This window comes from Vollenhovia emeryi, unplaced genomic scaffold, assembly GCF_000949405.1.
Source record: "Vollenhovia emeryi isolate VEMERY1.0 unplaced genomic scaffold, V.emery_V1.0 DF939122.1, whole genome shotgun sequence".
Lineage (NCBI taxonomy): Eukaryota > Metazoa > Arthropoda > Insecta > Hymenoptera > Formicidae > Vollenhovia > Vollenhovia emeryi.
In genome coordinates, this window is record NW_011967244.1 from 3,615,187 (window position 1) to 3,633,387 (window position 18,201).

General features: G+C 43.1%; 1 protein-coding gene across 1 annotated transcript in view; it reads right to left on the minus strand.

Annotated features, from left to right (window-relative positions):
- Window positions 1-12,957, minus strand: part of LOC105570016 (neprilysin-11-like) — a 25,791-nt gene extending 12,834 nt beyond the window's left edge. Inside the window, exons 1-2 of the mRNA XM_012026926.1 lie at window positions 12,602-12,957; window positions 6,696-6,784 (exon numbers count right to left, since the gene is read on the minus strand). Of these exons, the coding sequence (XP_011882316.1) occupies window positions 6,696-6,707 (12 nt within the window). The 5' untranslated portion in view covers window positions 6,708-6,784; window positions 12,602-12,957. The remainder of the gene's footprint in view (window positions 1-6,695; window positions 6,785-12,601) is intronic.
- Window positions 12,958-18,201: the final 5,244 nt, after the last annotated feature.

Consider the following 18,201-nt stretch of genomic DNA (forward strand, 5'->3'; position numbering starts at 1 on the left):
CGCAAGCTATCACGCTGCTTTGTGCTCTGTTCCTTAGACGCAATCTGGCGACGACTGATCTCGCTGTGCACCGTCGACAATGGGAGTCGTCGAGTATTGTATCTCGATGAGCTTACGCTAACAATTCGCGCTGATGTCCCTCGCCTTTATCTCGCGTCGCGGGATATCGCATGTAATTAATTCTTTGTGTTACGCTAATAGATTCCTCCCTGCGACCGACGGCGAAGCGATAAACAACCGGGACTCGGCGCGCATAATTCAATCTTCTTCCTATATCTACTTCGGCTGCGAAGGTAAAAAGTCGCAAGGCGGCGGCTTAACCGAGACTTGAGTCGCAGGTGGAACGATCTTTATGCCAACGAAGAGTGCTGAGTTTACTTATGAAATCCAGATCAACGATAGGCTCCGATATACCCTTATCGCGGGCTTTTCTAATCTTTAAATTGGGTTGCTACCGTGTTGCGACACAATGTTTTAAATTAATGAAGACAAAGACAGATATATATTAAGGCCGGTGTCCACGATGCTAGAACTTGGCCCAAGCCTTTAGAGAGATACTCGTAAAAAAATTAACTCTATACGGAGAGAATTTTCTTTTAAAATTTATCCTGAAAATGACGTGATCGTGGGACAACACGGCACTTCGAAGAATTTTGTGAAAGTTTTGTGAAATTTTACCATACATTTTACTAGTAATTATACTTATTGTTAGTATACATTTCCTTAATAAAATGTATGGTAAAATTTCAAGAAACTCACATAAAATTCTTCAAAATGTTGTCCCGCGATCACACGATTTTCAGGATAAACTTTAAGAGAAAATTCTCGCCGTGCACAAATATAACTACGTTTCGTAATTACGCCGCTGAGTAAAGCATTTTGTATCTGCGTAAAAAGGGACCCTCCTTGAAGTAATTAAAAAAGAAGAGGCCCGAGTCATATCGTTCGGAATTCACGTAAGTGCGAAGGAAGAAAAATCGCGACGAGGTCGAGGTCCAATGGACAATTCCGCGTGAACAATAACACGGCGTCGCATAATGAATAGCCATATTCTATATTTGTCTCCCGCGTTGGCTGCCTACGTTTCGTTCTAAAGAAACGCGTCTTTGACGATTTTGACATTAACAGCTTCCGCGTAATCATCCGACGGGACGATAAGATGATCAAGTAATTAGTAACATTGAGCGTTCATTAAATGCGAGCTCGAGTCAACGGCGTTTGCAATAATAATAGATAATTTTTAACTTCGATAGACCTGCTAAAATTTCTCGGTTGTCTCCGTACTTTCATGTTTACGCTCAATACGGCAGCCGCCTCAATTTCAAGTTAGAGACAAAGATTGATTTATCGGTATGTATCCTCCTGACTACGTTATATTCTGATCATTAATTCCAGCTGCGAATCGGCGTGAGTAAGCTCCAAACATCGCATGCCCATGACGACATACCGTGCAATATTTATTTATCGTCGGTATTTTTTAGCCCGTCGCTGCACGTACGAGACAAATGCGAGACGTTATCAAAGACGTTGACTCCGATCGTCATGCGGTACGTGAGTGTCTCTATCGTTCGATCTGTATGTACCGTATGCCGCACGTCTCTGTCATATCTCGATCAAGTCGGCATGTCAAAAACCAGCCGAAAATATATTTTAAATACGTATGTAGAGAGCCCCGTATTATGACACGGGCTCCTAATGTGAGATAGCGGAGTTTCTGCTAAATCAATAGACGTCATCTGTTCGTTCCACCATGAATTTATTGCCCTTGGAGTGAAATCTGTTTAGTGGAAAATTGCTTGTTAGATCGTGTAATCGTTGCGAAAAAAAAAAAGATTTGTAATTGAGATCTGTGAAATCTGTTTAGTGGAAAATTGCTTGTTAGATCGTGTAATCGATTGCGAGAAAGGATTGGCGATTGAATTTGGACGTTGAAAACCTGCTATCTCGTATTAGAATCCTGTCTCGTAACAGAGGACTTTCCTCTATAAATGTACAGGTTTAAAAATTCGAAGAAGTTGCGAGTGGAAGTCGCAGAAATGTTAGGAAGTGCATGAAATTAAAAACGCAAGCTCTTTCGCGAATAACGTCGACGTGTGAATTTTTTCAGACTTTTCACCGGTTAGTTGTTCAGAACATTTATAACAAAGTTCGAGAACTCTGATTTACCACTTCCTTAGGAATTCCCTTCGCCGAGAGACCCCTACGACGTCTCTCTCGACGGGACCGTCTCATTATTCTCGTTTACGCTCGCAGTCTGTTCTAATTGTAAGAGGAAGAGGCGAATGCTCTGTGCACTTTTCCTGGATCGTTTTCTCGCGCAAAAAGACAACGGGAAAAGATACGCCATGAACGTGCCGTAACATCTCGTTCATAGGCCGGTATTCATAGTTGATTCTTATTTCAAAATCATCTCAAGTGTTGTCTTAAGACGCTAATACGGCTCTGTGATTGGTTGAAAACACATTAAGAGTATACTTAAGGTGATCTTAAATATAAGAACGGACTATGAATACCGGCCATAGGCCTCTTGCATTGGCTACTCTTGTGTGTTGCTTAATAATAATAATATTTATACACGTAAACGTATATTAAATTAAATTATCTTTTGCTGTTTGTCGGCAAATTGTCCACTAAACTGATCTGAACGCTTTTTGAAGAGCACACCGTAGCTAGTCTGAAAATAGCGAGCGGCGGAGTCTAAGGCCGGGGAATCCTTCAGCGAGGCCCGAGAAAGCGCGATAATTATTTTCAATAGCATTCGCCGTTTTCATCCGACGGTTAATGACGGATCTAACGAGCGGCGAAATGATTTTTCAACCGATGCTGAAGGATATGTAGGTTGACGGGTGGCAGGCGCGACGCGCAGAGGCCACCTTCAAAAGTGACTGACACGCGCGGGGTCCAGACACGCAGCCACGCGTCCTGCTGTTTCGCAAGTGGAGCGGCTGAATGCGCCATTGAGAGGATCCTATTTCAGCGACACGAACGTGGGGAGGTCGTAAGTGCCGCCGAGCTGTTGGTGCTTGAAACCCATTATCGCCCTATTACTTGATAATACAATTACGGTGGCGAAGGTGGTCAGTGACTTCTGGCATCAGCGCGATCGCGGCCGCGTATATCACTTTTCCGCCGTCTCTCTTTCACCGCGCGAGCGAACGGTCCGCTCGGACAGGCGGGAAGACGAGCGAGGAAAGTCCAGCTTTCTGCAAATCTCTTTACTTTCGCAAAATCATCAGCTTCATGGATCCCTGGCCCCGCGGATCTCTAATCGCACCTGACGGTCTCGGCCTAAACTACCTGGCGGTAAAAGTAACGCCGGTGGTCTGCTCCCCGAAAATCGCGGGGTATAATCCGCTTATTCCTGCGTCGATCATCCCGAACGGACTGATATTGGACGTTTCTGACGCTGCGATTGAGACACGCGAGGCGTAATCGCCGCTTAACGAGCTTCCGGGGAAGGGCTCGTGGAATGAATTCACTTCAAGTGCTCTTCTTGCCATTGACTTAAATTTCTCGAGCGAATCTCAACCGCAGCCGCGCCGCGCCGCGCCGCGCCAGTCGCCCGCACGCGGATCGCGTCCGCACGCTCCACTTCTTCCGCCCGCCTGTTTTTTTTTTGTTCCTCTCCGTTGAAGGAACAATCGCTTCTGTGATGATCTCGCCGGAATACGGGGCCGATGCGCGACCCTTATCGCACATCAGATGATAGCGGATTAGACGAGATGAACGAATCAAGCGAGATGAAGAATAAACGACCGTTCTATGTGGAAAAGGACTTGACAAGATGATCTGGACTGTTTGCCCAAACGTTGAAAAGGAGCCGCCGAAGTCGCGGCTCAGTTTCGATTTTCGTTAGTTTTTATTTCACCCGCGGTTATTTATAATCATTTCCAGCTGGAGAAACTGTTCGATTAAAAAAAAACAAAGAAAAAAATACGTAAACTGCGTAGCCATGTCGCAAAAGGGGATAATAGATAATCGCCGTAAATGGCGTCGCTTTATCTGCCTCGAGCACGAATAAAATGTGATATTCGATGTTAGCAACTGGTCTTATTTTAATTATCCTTCACCTGCACGCGATTGACCTCTTTTTCCGCCGGGTAAAGAAAACCAGAATTGGCTGCAGCAATGTTCGACTACTTGCGGTTTCTAACGAAGTATAATCGAACACGGCAGTTTACTTTTTCCTCTTAATTGGATTTAATCGGGGAAGAAAAAAATCGATTGATCGATTGCCGGTCGAAAATCCACGATCGCGCAGAAACAAAATGTACTTAATATGTAACGGTAAAGCTTTAAATATATCTGGAATGATGGAGTCGATCGCAAGTTGAGCGACAAATAAACGAGGAACGAGAGAAGATCCTTAAAACTATTTTTTTTCCTCGCAGCACATGTTCAATTAATCTCTACTTAGACATTGACAAAACTGTTTCTGTCTGACATTTCTTCGTTTCATCGGCACGATAGATTTTGTAATCTCGATCGCTTTTAACGCCAAATTACTCTTCCTGTGGTGACACGCGATAATTAAAATAAGACCTTTGTTCCATGGCAAAGAGAGATCGAATGCGTACATTTTTACCACCTAAGTTGACCCTGATGAAAATAGAATTTGGAGCGTAAATCGAATGTAAGGGGAGAGTGACAGAAGCGTAAACGAAATGCGTAGGAAACGTAATTTGGAACAGCGAAGCGTAAAAGAAGCGTTTGAGGTTTCTTTTACGCTTTGCTGTTCCAAATTACGCTTCCTACACATTTCGTTTACGCTTGTGTTACTCTTCCCTTACGTTCGATTTACGCTCCAATTTTTATTTTCATCAGGGGAGGACAGCCATACAATTGTTGGGTACAGTTTACGCTAGCAAGAAACTTCTCAGATTATTTCTTCTTTCTATAATAAATCACAATTGTGATCATTCGCACGGCCGACTTGTGGTTTCATTTGTGACGGCGTAAAGCCGGCGCGGAAGAAGCCGTAGCTATTGGCGCGGAATAGATCGTCCCACCTTGCGCGTGGCACGCACTGCGATAAGGCGGCAGATGCGTAGACGTCTTATGTTTTATGCAGAGATTAACACACGTGCCGCTGAGAGATATACGAGACGCCGACGGCGAAGCGGGAGGAAGGAAGGACTCGGCAACGGGAAGGAAGCTGTCAACAGGTATAGAACGAATATTTGCAAATTACGCTCAATCCTATAATCGTGACATTTGACGCGTTAAGTGTTTCATCGAACCTGCCTCCTCTCAAATCCGATCTGTTCGAGTCTGCCGTCGAACAGATCCCGACACTCGCGGGTGTCGAGTTCCCTGATCCTTGTTGTTCTCGGCGAGGACGAACTTTTCTTTCGGAGACAAAGACCGGCGGCGCCGCGAGATAATCCTCCGGCGTACATTCATCAATTAGAATTTAATTTAAATAAATCGCACTTCCAATTGCGCGTTGGCTTCCTCTGACGCGGGACGAATGTGAAACGAGACCATTATACAAACATGCAGGATTTGCATGAGATTTCAAGCATGCCGCTCTTCGATTCGGAGAGACGGTCTTATCTCTCTGCGCCGATCTGCGTCTTTGCGCATGACCCGAATAATTATTTCGTCGAGCAAAACTCCTCCCAAAACAAAGGAAGAAAGTACTGTCCGTATTCTCTCCGAGTACGAGATTAGACTGTAAAACTTTACTTTTATTAGAGGCCAATTTGTAGGCTCTAGATAGGGCTTCTAATATGAGATAGCAGGTTTTCAACATCCAAATTTAATCACAAATCTTTATTCACAACGATTACACGATCTAACAATGAATTTGCCATGGTGTAAAGATACAAGGTGAAGCAATCCGGCGGATGCTCAGTGTCAACCAACCAGAAGTGGCTCAAACTACGAGTTGACCAATCAGAAACTTGCCCCAACCTTCAAACTGCAAATCATTGCGGTTGAATGCAAGAAGAACCAACAAACAATTTGCCCCAAAAATTGGTTATATGCGCAATGTCTCACCCTGTATCTTTACACCATGAAATTTTCCACTAAACGGATTTTGCTCCAAGAGCAAAAAATTCACGATAAAACCAATAGCTGATGCCTATTACTTTAGCAAAAACTCTGCTATCTCATCTCAGGAGCTTACCTCATAATAGAGGATTTTCCTCTAATAATTAACACGTACGATATTAAATTTTTTTAACAATGATATGCCACGAGAAGAAGAATGTTCTCAAGCATCTTAGCAATTTAGAAGCTGAATCGGAGCAATTGTCTGCCTCGGATTGGGATTGGCGATTGACGATTGTCCTCTAGCCAATGAGAGTCGATTAAATCGCTGGCTGCTTCGCTCCCATTGGCTAGAAGACAATCGCCAATCCCAATCCAATCCGTGTCGACAATTGCTAGTCTGATTCGGCCTTAAAGCGTATAGACGCGCGACACAATAGTTTCACGTATCCGCGCAATCGCCAGATTACACAAGAATCGCGCACGTATCTGCGAGATAAATAAATCCGCGGACTTTACGTTCTCGCAAGGAGGAAAAGCCGGCACCAAATTGGCCGTGGAACAGGCAGCTGAATTTTAATGGCAACTCGACGAGACAGCCGGGCACAATAACTTGCACGAAACTGGGCTTATCCCCGGCCCCTATCGGCACGCTTGTCCCCTTCGGCGTCATTCGGATGAGGAAGCACGTCTCTCACCTTGTATCTCATCCTCGCGTCTCCTCCGCCGTCCCGTCCTTCCCGATCTCTACCTTCCCGTCCTTCAGTCCTCTCGGCCTCAGACGTATCTACGAAAGAACGAGATGAATTATATTATTTAAAAAAAAAAGAAAAGAACCGCGTCCCCGTGCCTCATCCGACGCGAATGCGGTGAATCACCTGTTTTGCATTGAATGACAGAACGCGGGCGCCCCTTTTTCTTCCACTCTTTCTCCGTTTCGTTTCTTTGTCATCATGCGCGCCCGCGGTTCGTCCTCCGGTGAAGGCAACGACGTCGCGAGAATAAGATGCAATGCGAGGAACTTAGAGACCCTGTATCTCTTCTACGATTCTACTATCGTAGAAAAGTGAGATAGCCCATGTTTCTCTTTCACTCGCAGGAATTTGACGAACTCTCTTATGGCCAGTCTCTGATTACAGGGTCTCTAGAGGAACTCTGTCTGTCTCTCTCTCTCAAGATTTATTCGCTTCTCATTCAGCGATCGTCTTCGATTTCGACGCGTGTGCATGCGAAGCGTCCGGACCACAGACCTCTGTACACTACTGAACTTCTACCTTCGAGCTGAAAAGTGAGGCAAGAGTTCCGCTATGCCTTGATAGGTAAATCAAGCAGTATGTGTGTCGCTGACACACCGATGCACACATAGCCCGGGGAAAAAAATGGAAAATCTCATTATATATGTCTCAGTCATGTAATATCTAATTATATCTCATGAAGTTCAATTCTAAAAATCATCAGATCCTCAGAGATATGACACCTTCCTTGAATGTTCCTATGCCTAAGATTCCTATGCCTTTAACAGAAACTCGGCTATCTCATAACAAGGGACTTTCCTCTACTGCTTTATTTACCTAACAAGACACGGCGGAACTTTTGCCTCACTTTTCGGCACGAAGGTAGCAGTCCAGTAGTGTATAGAAGCCCCGCGTGGTCCGGACGTTGGCTCGGCGTGGCGAATTCCGAGAGCGCGAAGAAAGAGAGACGGACGAGCGCGTGTCGACTTTTACCGGATGACGAGGGCCTCGGTAGCGCGGACATGCCCGCCGCTTCCATAATGATTTACCTGGGATCGGCATGGTACATTAACCGGTTAACGAATCGCGCGCTGACGCTCGATGGCTCGATTGTCTCTCAAAGCGCTTTCGTTTCCACGAGAGCGGACACGCGCGGGCGATCCTGTACCTGCGCGCGGAATCTCATTATCGCGTAAACGATTTTTCACGTCGGGAGAGGATCCCCGCGCTCGGATCGTCCCTCGAACTTCCAGAAGAGCCTCGCACTTCTGCTCGCCGAGAACGAGAGGATCCGCCGCGATTAGCGGGCTAAGCCGCGCGGAAACGCGCACGTCCGACTAATCGCGTTGGCGATTCACTCCCTTTTGTGCCGCGAAATCGCGTCGTGAAATCGCCGAGATCGTTATTAAATCAGATACATCCTGGCGGATCGATGAAAGCGTCCGGCACGCAGTCCAGCTCTCGCTCAGGATCGGCGCCGCAGAAACGCGCGCGCGCGAGCGTTAATGTCGCTGTTCGCAAAGACACAGCAGGAATACCTGCCGATGTTCCTCGACGAGCGGCGGAGGAAACCCGGGAGAACGTTCGCCGATTGTCCTCAGTCGCGATCGAAGAAAGAGACCCAGTGAGAAATGACTTTGGCAGCGTCGACGTCGATTCGACATCAATTTGACGGTGTCGATGTCGACTCGACATCAATTTGACGATCGACTAGTCATTTCTCGCTGGAAAGCAAGAGGAGAGACTGAATTAAGTTTCATTGGGACAAAAAGCACGAAGAGCAATTTGTTCTCCAAGCTTTACACCCGCCACAACTCCGCGACAACGCGTCGCGCTCTATTCGCGCTAGATCTGCCGATCTCTCGCGTTTCGAGTGATCTGCACGATCCTGTTTTTGCGACGCGATTAATCTCCGATTCGTCGAATCGCGTTTACATAATTATTGTCCGCGATGCGCGATATCCGCTCGCGCGTCCTTGACGACTCCTAAGATCGCGAGCGGCGGCGTACCGTACATCAGATCCGACCCTGCTGCGCGCGATGTGCTTTCGATTTCGCGTCTACTAATCGTATCTGCCGCCACGCATCTCGCGCGAAGGAATCGCCGACGCGGTCGCGGTTGCGTCGCGCTCATCTCCGATCGCTTGACGCGGCCGGCGTTTCAAGATACGATATTGAAGTGGATGACTGCGGATACACAGTTATTCCTTACGCAACGAAATGGCCACAGCTGCGGACACCGTGCAATTTGACGTCCAGATACGAACTGGAGCGTTCGCTCGGACGTCGAGGATTTGCAAACGAGCGAGACCAAGTAACCGATGTGGAAATAAAGTTACCATTTTCCCTTTAATGCTATGATTAGTCCAATTATTAATCTATTGAGTAAATCTATGAGCATTAAGAAATTTGTAATAACCCGAGTCGAGTATTTTGGTTTAGCCTCGTATAATTTTTCAATTGGGAGCAATGAGGTCGAACTAAGGTCTTTGTATCGGAGAAAATACATTGAATTTTTTACCTCGGATAGGCCTGAGTCGCTATTTCCCTTTTAGCAGCGAAGAGGCCAATGCGAAGGTAATCAACAGAGGTTCAGTAGATCCTCTTCGGCCTAAAGGCCTGTGTCCACGATGCTAAAACTTGGTCCAAGTTCTAGTTTCGAGAAATGTATAGCCAATCAACCTGCAGCTATTCCATAAAAGCTGCTAGGTGATTGGCTACACATTTCTCGGTACCAGAACTTGGACACAGTTTTTGGATCATGGATACAAGGTTTAAGAGGTTTCAGAGAAGGTGAAATATTTTATTATTAAGGCAACTAAATTTCAGTCGTAAACTATGGACAGCTAATATTTAGTTGCGACAGTAAACCGTTTGCTGTGCTTTAGAAACTTACAGTCATGGTTGAGAGAGATACTTTATAAAAGTATCTAGTTATAATTACAGTTTTTTCGCTAAAAATGTAACTAGTTACTGTTACAATTTATCAATTCTGAAAAGTAACGCGTTACAGTTACTTACTTAAAAAGTAACGAATCGTTACTTTGCAGTTACTTTCTTGCAACAAAAATAAAAATATCAAATCTGCATTTGAATTGTAAAGCGTCAATAAAGGCGTTTATGCGTAAATGCAACGCAATGCAAAAATATCAAATTTCAAGTAAATCGTTACATTTTCTACATTCAAATAAAGATTTCATGAGATAGAAAATACTATTTATTAAATGAAATCATTGCTTTTGTCAAATAAGAAATCCAATTTTCTTCGCTGTGAAAATTACATCTTAGTAAACATTTATAGAATTAAAATTCAATTTATTAAATTTAAAATGATCTATTCTTTGATATTTAATAAATACTTAAATTAAAGTAATGCACGTTTTAATTTATTATTTTTTAAATTTAAGTTAATAAGCTATTAGGAGCCACCTAATGAATAATTTTCTTGAGTAAAGTAATATTGTACTGGATTAAGATATTTTTTTTATCAGTGTAGTTATGGCAGCAAAATAGTTTTAGCGAGCCATGATTGGCTACGGTAGCGAAAATTCTTTTTTTCGGTGCGGCATTCGTTTTAAAATCTATTCTTAAACACGAGCGTTAAAAGAAGCGGGGCCACGTTCGTTAAGACGCGTTTTCCACCGCGAGAGATCCGCGTAAGTCCGAGATTTAACTTCTTTAAAGCGAGATGATACACCGACCGCTCTTCTGGCGGCCCGCCAGAGGGTAATTTAGGAGGGACGCTTTTGTTGAAGGCACACTCTATTAATCTTGCGCCGCCGCGTATCTTTGCAATTATATTTTCCCAGGGTTGGGAAGTAACTCGTTACTTGTAACGAAGTTACAGTTACAGCTACTTTTTTCGGTAACTCCAACTTAACTTCGTTACTTTCTCTCCGTCTGTAACTGTAATCTAACTCAGTTACATTAATAATTACTTTATATATGTATATTTTAAACCCCCACAGATCGCATTAGGCCTTGCACTTGCGCATGAACGCCTTTATCGACACTTTACAATTCAAATGCAGATTTGATATTTTTATTTTCATTGCAAGAAAGTAACCGCAAAGTAACGATTCGTTACTTTTTGAGTATCTGTAACTGTGACGCGTTACTTTTCAGAATTGGCAACTTCTGTAACTGTAACTGTAATTAGATACTTTATAGAGTAACTTTGCCAACCCTGTATTTTTCCCAACTTCTTTACGTCGCACAGTGGTTTAAACGCATTCTGTTCACAATAGGCTACAGGTCGTATTTCTTATCCGATTTTAATGTTTCTTGAACAATATTTCTGACAGTCAAATATTCTTGCGTTTAGAATAAAATTTCTCTCCATCTTGACACCACGATATTCAACAAAAGACGATACTATCATTTTATTCTACTCTATAACAAATATGATTGGCGCTATATCGATCCTATTTTATGATACGTTCAAGTGTAATAGCATTGGATCCGGAAATTTTTTCTGTGGGCTTGTGCAGCTACATTTATTCTACTTCTTCTTCCCAAGAGAAGAATTTTAATGGATTATAATCAAGAAGTTCAAGGAGTTTAAGGAAATCAAGGGCTACTTGTATTACGAGCGTATTGTCGGAGCATTGTCTCGTCCGAACGTGAGTTGAAAAACGATAATCGCAAGGCGAGCATAACAAACTCTGCGGTCTGCGACGTCAGACGATGTCCAAAAAGTGCGTCTTGGATATTCCCGATTACGAGAAATGCTTTCACTTCCGATAATAACTTTATACAGATTTGAGCGAATGTTTTTGAGTGCGTACAAAATAAAAAAAACATATATCGAAGATCCAATAAGAACAGAAATTGTTGAAAGAAGAAAAGAAACTTATCACCACGTTACTTTTCTCTCGGCTCACTTGAATTCATTAATCGCCAATATTTGTACAACTCAAGGGACTTTCAAGGAAGAGGTGCAACAATTGTCTTCTCTTTTCGTATAAACTTAAATTCGCGTGCGTCTAATTTCACGCGAATAAACACACGGTGTACTGCGATAACGTTTTAAAAAAACTTCCTAGAGCACGCGTCATGTGTGTACGATCGTGCGGCTAAACTGTGTCACTATCAATAGGTGGCTATATACGCAAGATTAGAGAAGCTCGCGTCTTGCGGGAGGACCTTCGACCTCTCGGCGCGTATTATCCGCGCGCGTATGAAACTGTTTAGCCACGTGAGTTCTCGGAAAATTTGACATCTCGCATAACAAAATCGCGCCACGACACTGGCGAAGAAAGCTAACCGAGAACGTCAGAAATGTTTACTCTCTGCCTTTAAGAAGGGAAATCTATTCGAGCGTCTTTATCTTGTGGAAATCACTGTGTCTAATCTCGAAAGGACATTTTGCAAAATAAATAAGAATATTTCCTGAAATAACCGGGTGGAATTTTGCGAAATACATTACAACATTTCTAGCTGCAATTTAATGCGACATGAATCAATTAAATGTATCGTACGCACAAGTTTGTCGAGTTAAATGCCTGTAAGATAACCGCGTTATGTCCGAGAAGAAATCGGCGCGCAGGACAAATGTGGAAAGAGAGACGGTACATGAATTCACAATTTAATAAAATTCACAAGGAAAGGCTACCTACATCCCGCCCTAGATTCGCATTGGTCAATTCTTATGTGTTGTTTGAATACTTCGTTTTCTCGTCAGAAGGAAACAATGTCGGAGGCTCTCTCCAGCGAGAAATGACTTGTTGATCGATGTCGAAACGATGTCGAATCTACGTCAATATGACTATTTCGATGTCGATGCGACATCGTTTCGACGTCGATCAACAAGTCATTTCTCACTGGGTCGGGCGTTTGCTATCTCGCGTAAAGTGCAGACGAGCGCTCACCTGTTCGCAGCTTCCCTCGGCGCAGCTTCTCATAAGCGCATATTAAAATGTCGTTCTGTCGGATCCTCCGCAGTTGGAACGGGCAGACTCGGTCGCGAGAAAACAAAAACGGAGCGAAAACGCGCGTCTCTTCCTCTCGACTCGCGAAGCTGTTCTCCTCCGTGTCGCCGCAGCCGCTTCACGTCATCGCCTTGCGACTCGCGCGAGTCTCGTTATTTCTCTCTTGCCTCTTTTTCTTCCCTTTTCCTCTACCTTCGACTTTCGGCGGCCGCGTACGTTTCCGTGTGCCGGCCGCGGCGAAGGAGGATACGACTCGAGGACCGCTAGTAAACTAAACTGAAGTTTCGGCTTGTGGAGGAGCGACTCTAATCTTCGAATCCCCCACTATTTCCGCGCCACGATGTTCCGTCAGGAGCGGATTGAATCGTGCGACGGTTTAACGAGGCCGCGCGGCTCGCCACCTGCGGCCGAGGTTATTCTCGAAAAATTGCCCGCGTGCCCGTTGGAACACGCTCAAGTTCGAATTATGTATTTTCATTGTCGCGCATTAACGGCGAAATTTATCCCACCAATGCGCACACGCGCTGATAAGAAATATCTCGATCCAAAAAAATGTTACTTTACTCAAGAAGATTATTCATTAGGTCGCTCCTAATAGCTTATTATCTGAAATTTAAAAGCACATAATAAATTAAAACGTGCATTTCTTTAATTTAAGTATTTATCAAGTATCAGGAGTAGATAATTTAAAAGAAAAAAAAAGTTATTTTCATTCTACAAAATGTTTACCAAGATGTAACCTCACAGCGAAGAAACTTGGGTTTCTCATTTAACCAAACCAATTGTTTCATTCAATACATAGTATTCTGTATCTCATGAAATCTTTATTTGAATGTAGACTGTAATGATTTAAATTTATTCACCCAATATAATAACATAGATTTACTTCAGTAAAAAACGACGTTTTTAAGTAAATCTATTTGCTTAGTTAAAAAATCTTTTTTGTCAGTGTACGTCCGATCACGACTGTTTCAAACTTGTCAATTTTACTACAACGTGAAGAAATTGCACTTGTCAAAAATAAATTTCTAAATCTTTGAGAAATTCCTCCATTCGATTCATTCAATTTTACCGTATTTCCTGATTCTTACGATATAATCTTGTTTTTGTAAATATTAACATATCAATGATTGACCGTAAAATCCTAAGGCCCGTATTCCGAACCCTATTTTATCAATAAAAGCGCCTCTAAAGGTGGCTAATAAGCCTTCTGATTGGCTACAAGCCACTTTTAGGGGCGTTTTTATCGATAAAAGAGGATTCAGAATACGGGCCCAAGTGCAGGCTCTTAGCATTGACCTCCATCGAATAATCTATCCAATCTCATCGATCTAATAGTCGTCGAAAAAAAAATCTGGATTTAAAGCAAAGCTGTTTCCTGTCGGCAGAAACTTTGAAATCCCAAGCCGAGAGCGGGCACCCGACGACGGGCGCACATCGTCGCCGTCGATCCTGATCGGTCGACGTCGTAGATCCTCGGCGTTTCCTCGGCGGCGCGTTTTAAAAGAGACGCGGATTTTAGCGTCCGCCAGCATTTGCCGCAAGGCCTCGAAGGCGGGAGGTGCGCAGCAGCGCGCCGTGCCCCGGCCACGGCGCCACTCCTCTCTTCCTGCGGACGCGCAACGAATCGTAATTGGCCCCCGGCTTTACTCCCGCGGATTAGATTGCAATTTATCTTGGCCTCTTTGACCCGGCCGTGCGCTCCCCTCGGCCTCGCGAGCGCGTGGGTCGCGTCGGGCTAGCACGCGGCATCCTCGTATCCGCGGCGGCTCGCGAACGTGGGTCGCGTGGACGGTCGCGCCGACGAAGCCGGCGAGTCCGCGCGGGCGGCTGGAAACGGTCTCGGTCCGTTGAAGCGGTCACGGGAATTACATGTCCGTGCCCTGCGGTAAACGCCGCGGCCACGTGAATTCATAAATGATATCGCGCTGTTCGACACTCGTTCTCTTCTCCTAGCTTTTCTGAAAGAAAATGAGAAGAAGAATCCCCAGTAGCACAGTGCATTGGCTAAACATTGGCCCAATGTCTGTTTAGATTAGATATGCACTGGCCGACATCAGGGTTGGGAAGTAACTCGTTGCTTGTAATGAAGTTACGGTTACAGTTACTTTACCTTGGTAACTGTTCTCCGTCTGTGTAACTGCAACTTTGTTACTTTATTTTTTAAACCTCCAGAGATTGCACTAGGCCATGCGTTTGCGCATAAACGCCTTTATCGATGCTTTACAATTCAAATGCAGATTTGATACTTTTATTTTCGTCGCAAAAAGGTAACGATTCGTTGCTTTTTGAGAAACTGTAACTGTGACGTGACTTTTCAGAATTGGTAAGTTGTAACTGTAACTAGATACTTTTATAAAGTAACTTCCAACCCTGATGTTGCCCAATGTAAAGCCAATATTGGCCAATATTTAACAATGTAATAAGAATATTGGTCTAAAATTGATACAATATCAGACCAATATTGCTAAATAGGCATATCGGCTAAGAGAAGGCGGCCATCTCACAATATTGAGAATACTGATTTACATTTCCAGAGAATATGCATGTCTAAAAGACATGCATGTTCTCTGGGTTGCTTCCCAATATTGCGCCAATATAATGTGCTACTAGGGATACGTCGAAACATTTGAAGCGACAGCTTGACCGCAGCCGTAGACTGTCGACAGTTCAACACACACATTTTTCCGTTCCATCAACTTGCAACTCTGATCACGGACTTGCCGAGAGAAGAGACCCAAAAAAGCTGCGGTTTAAGAGATCTTATGTCAGTGTCAGGAAATAACACTCAATCGCTCTTTTATTCTGGTTTCGACATAATCGATTGGGGGATGACGATTAAACGAGCGAAAAGAACGATTACGAAATGTAACCGAGCAAATTATTTAACCTTCCTGTCAACAAGACCCAAAACTCGGCTCGATGCGCTTCGTCGAAGCCGCTTACGAGTGCATTATTGGGCAACGAGAGAGGAAAGTAATCGGATGATCCCTCAGCGGTTGTTTTTCAGAAGCAAATGTAGTGCAAAAATATTACCTGTGTTGCGGTGCACGTGACCCACATCGCGAGAGCAAGTTAACAGCGACGAAGGCGAAAGCTCGATGCGTGCTGTGGTGTATCAATGCAGCACTTTCACAGATTTCTGAAAAATGTAAGAACTAGCGCGGCTACGTCGCGGAGTATCTTATTAGAATTAATTTGTTCTTATCTGTCGTAGAAAGTTAAGGCAACAATTTCTTGTCAGCCTCTTAAGACCCGGAGGATGCGCGTGACTGACATAAAACCGTGTGTCTGGTTAATTCTCGAATTTCAGTTAATACATCGTTAAAAGATTGAGATAAGGTACGTGGCTCTCCGTTCTGAAACAGAGTCACGCTTACTGAGCTTCGCTTTAATTTTATACCTTGTTTGCGATGCTCTCGAATTATACCAAATAGATTTCATCGTGTCGAGAGAGTTATCGTTCCGTCAGCAAAACCATTTAATAGCATTCGCTTTAGTGGAATAGCTTATAAAGAAAATGATTAATATTGGTTAGACCGACAGATTTTGCTAGAATGTACTTGCTGTTTTTAGTTGTGTTTTTAGCAATGTTTAATATCTGTCTAAATTGTAGGAATAAATTATTTTCTGGCAGTCTAACACCTTTCGGAAAATAAAAATCTAAACTCATTTTCATACCTTTTTGGGGAGACTCTGGATTACTCTGCTATAAATAAGTCACTCCGTACAACTGTAGAATAAAATAAGACTAGAAATGACAAAACGCGCGCTTCGCGCGCGCAGTTTCTAGTTCAGTATGTATATTTTTAAGAATTTGTACACATGCAAGGAAGTAGTAGACGCAACGTCAATTTAAAGTAAAAAAATAATTTATCACTCACTGATACGAGTTGCAACAGCAGAGTTGTACATCGTTAACTGTATATGTTAAACTGTAACAATACAAATATGTATATGATTATTATATATTAATTGTGTAAAATCAAAATTATTGTATTAAATAAACTTTATATTTAAAATTTTTTTTAAATAGGTATTTATTAAAATAATTATATAGAATACTGAAAAAGTCTTTCTTTTAAATATAAACTCACAAAATTTTATATGTATGGTTTTGTCTCTAGCACTTATTTGAATCCTCGTTCGAATCGTTTGAATAAATAAAATAAAACCACAGAACAGATGCTTTATTTTGCACAAGTAGCAAATGACATAAGAATGTAAGACACTTACCTCACCATTTCTCCGTAGTTGCCCGATGCCTTCTTGGCCTCCTCCTCCTCTCAGATTTCCTTGTGGCACTCACACAACACTCATTCGCGATAATCACCGATCGCGCGAAATTTCGGACACTCCCGTACGCGATGTAAAATACCGCGGAACACACCAAATATTATTGACAAATATCGCGTGGCTTTCTATGATACAAATTACTCAATCTAACAACTTGCATTTTTAATTCGGAACAATAGGATAATGGATAAAAACACTTTTGAATTGGCGATACAAAACGCAACGCGAGCATCGAAAGCATAATCTGCGATAAAGAATTAGTTATTAGTCCGCAACGAAACGATATTTTACAATCTTTGCCATTCAATCTAATCCTCGAAATAAATTATGTGAGCAAAGTTTCCAGCGATAAATAGTTGTTATTAATTGCAACAGTTAATCGAGATAATTTTCGATTACATTTACATAATGTAACAATGTGCGATAAGCGACTTTCTTTACTTTCTGCCCGTTTGAGTTGCGAAGAACGACAGAGCGAATTACAGCGCGAATTACAACGCCGAAGTCGCACAAATTTCTCTCTTTTCCCTGTCGTCATGATTTGAAATTAATTATCAATCAGTATACACGAAGAGAGAAAGAGACACTATTGATAATCTTATCGAAACAACTCCATTCCACATTCAGACGTGAATTGTTTAAGCAACTTCAAAGCTTCCGAAACTTATTTGTTGTCCTTAGAGAGCCGCGCGGGATTCAGATGGCAGATCAAGCCTGATTATTTACGGCGCCGTCTCCGATTGAAATATAAGTTAAATATTAAACGGTGTAATTGACATACTGCGACTTGTCTGCCTCTGTTAGCTGCAGCGTCGTATGCACCCGTGCGTATGGATGCGTGCGCGAGATTAAATAATTGCTTCAACATATATTATGTGATGGTGGACACGGAGAGCAGGCACAAGACAAAGTAAATTGACTTAACTGCTAACGTCCATTTTGACCATAATCGCAATTGAACGTGACGCAACTGGGCTGCTCGTAAAACTGTTTCAAAAAGGAAAAATCATACGGAATGAATTAGATATACACGAATATACACAGGTATATTGATGATGAATACTAACCGATAAATAAATCATTTTACACGCGGTCTACTTCCAGGAAAGACAACCTCCTGGAAAAGGAGTAGCTCAACGTCAGATGAATCGTAATGCATCCAATGAGAGAGGAGTCCAGATGAGGAAAGAGATAATTTTTCACTTATAATCGTACCGGCTGTGTGGGATGAAGAAGACGAGGAG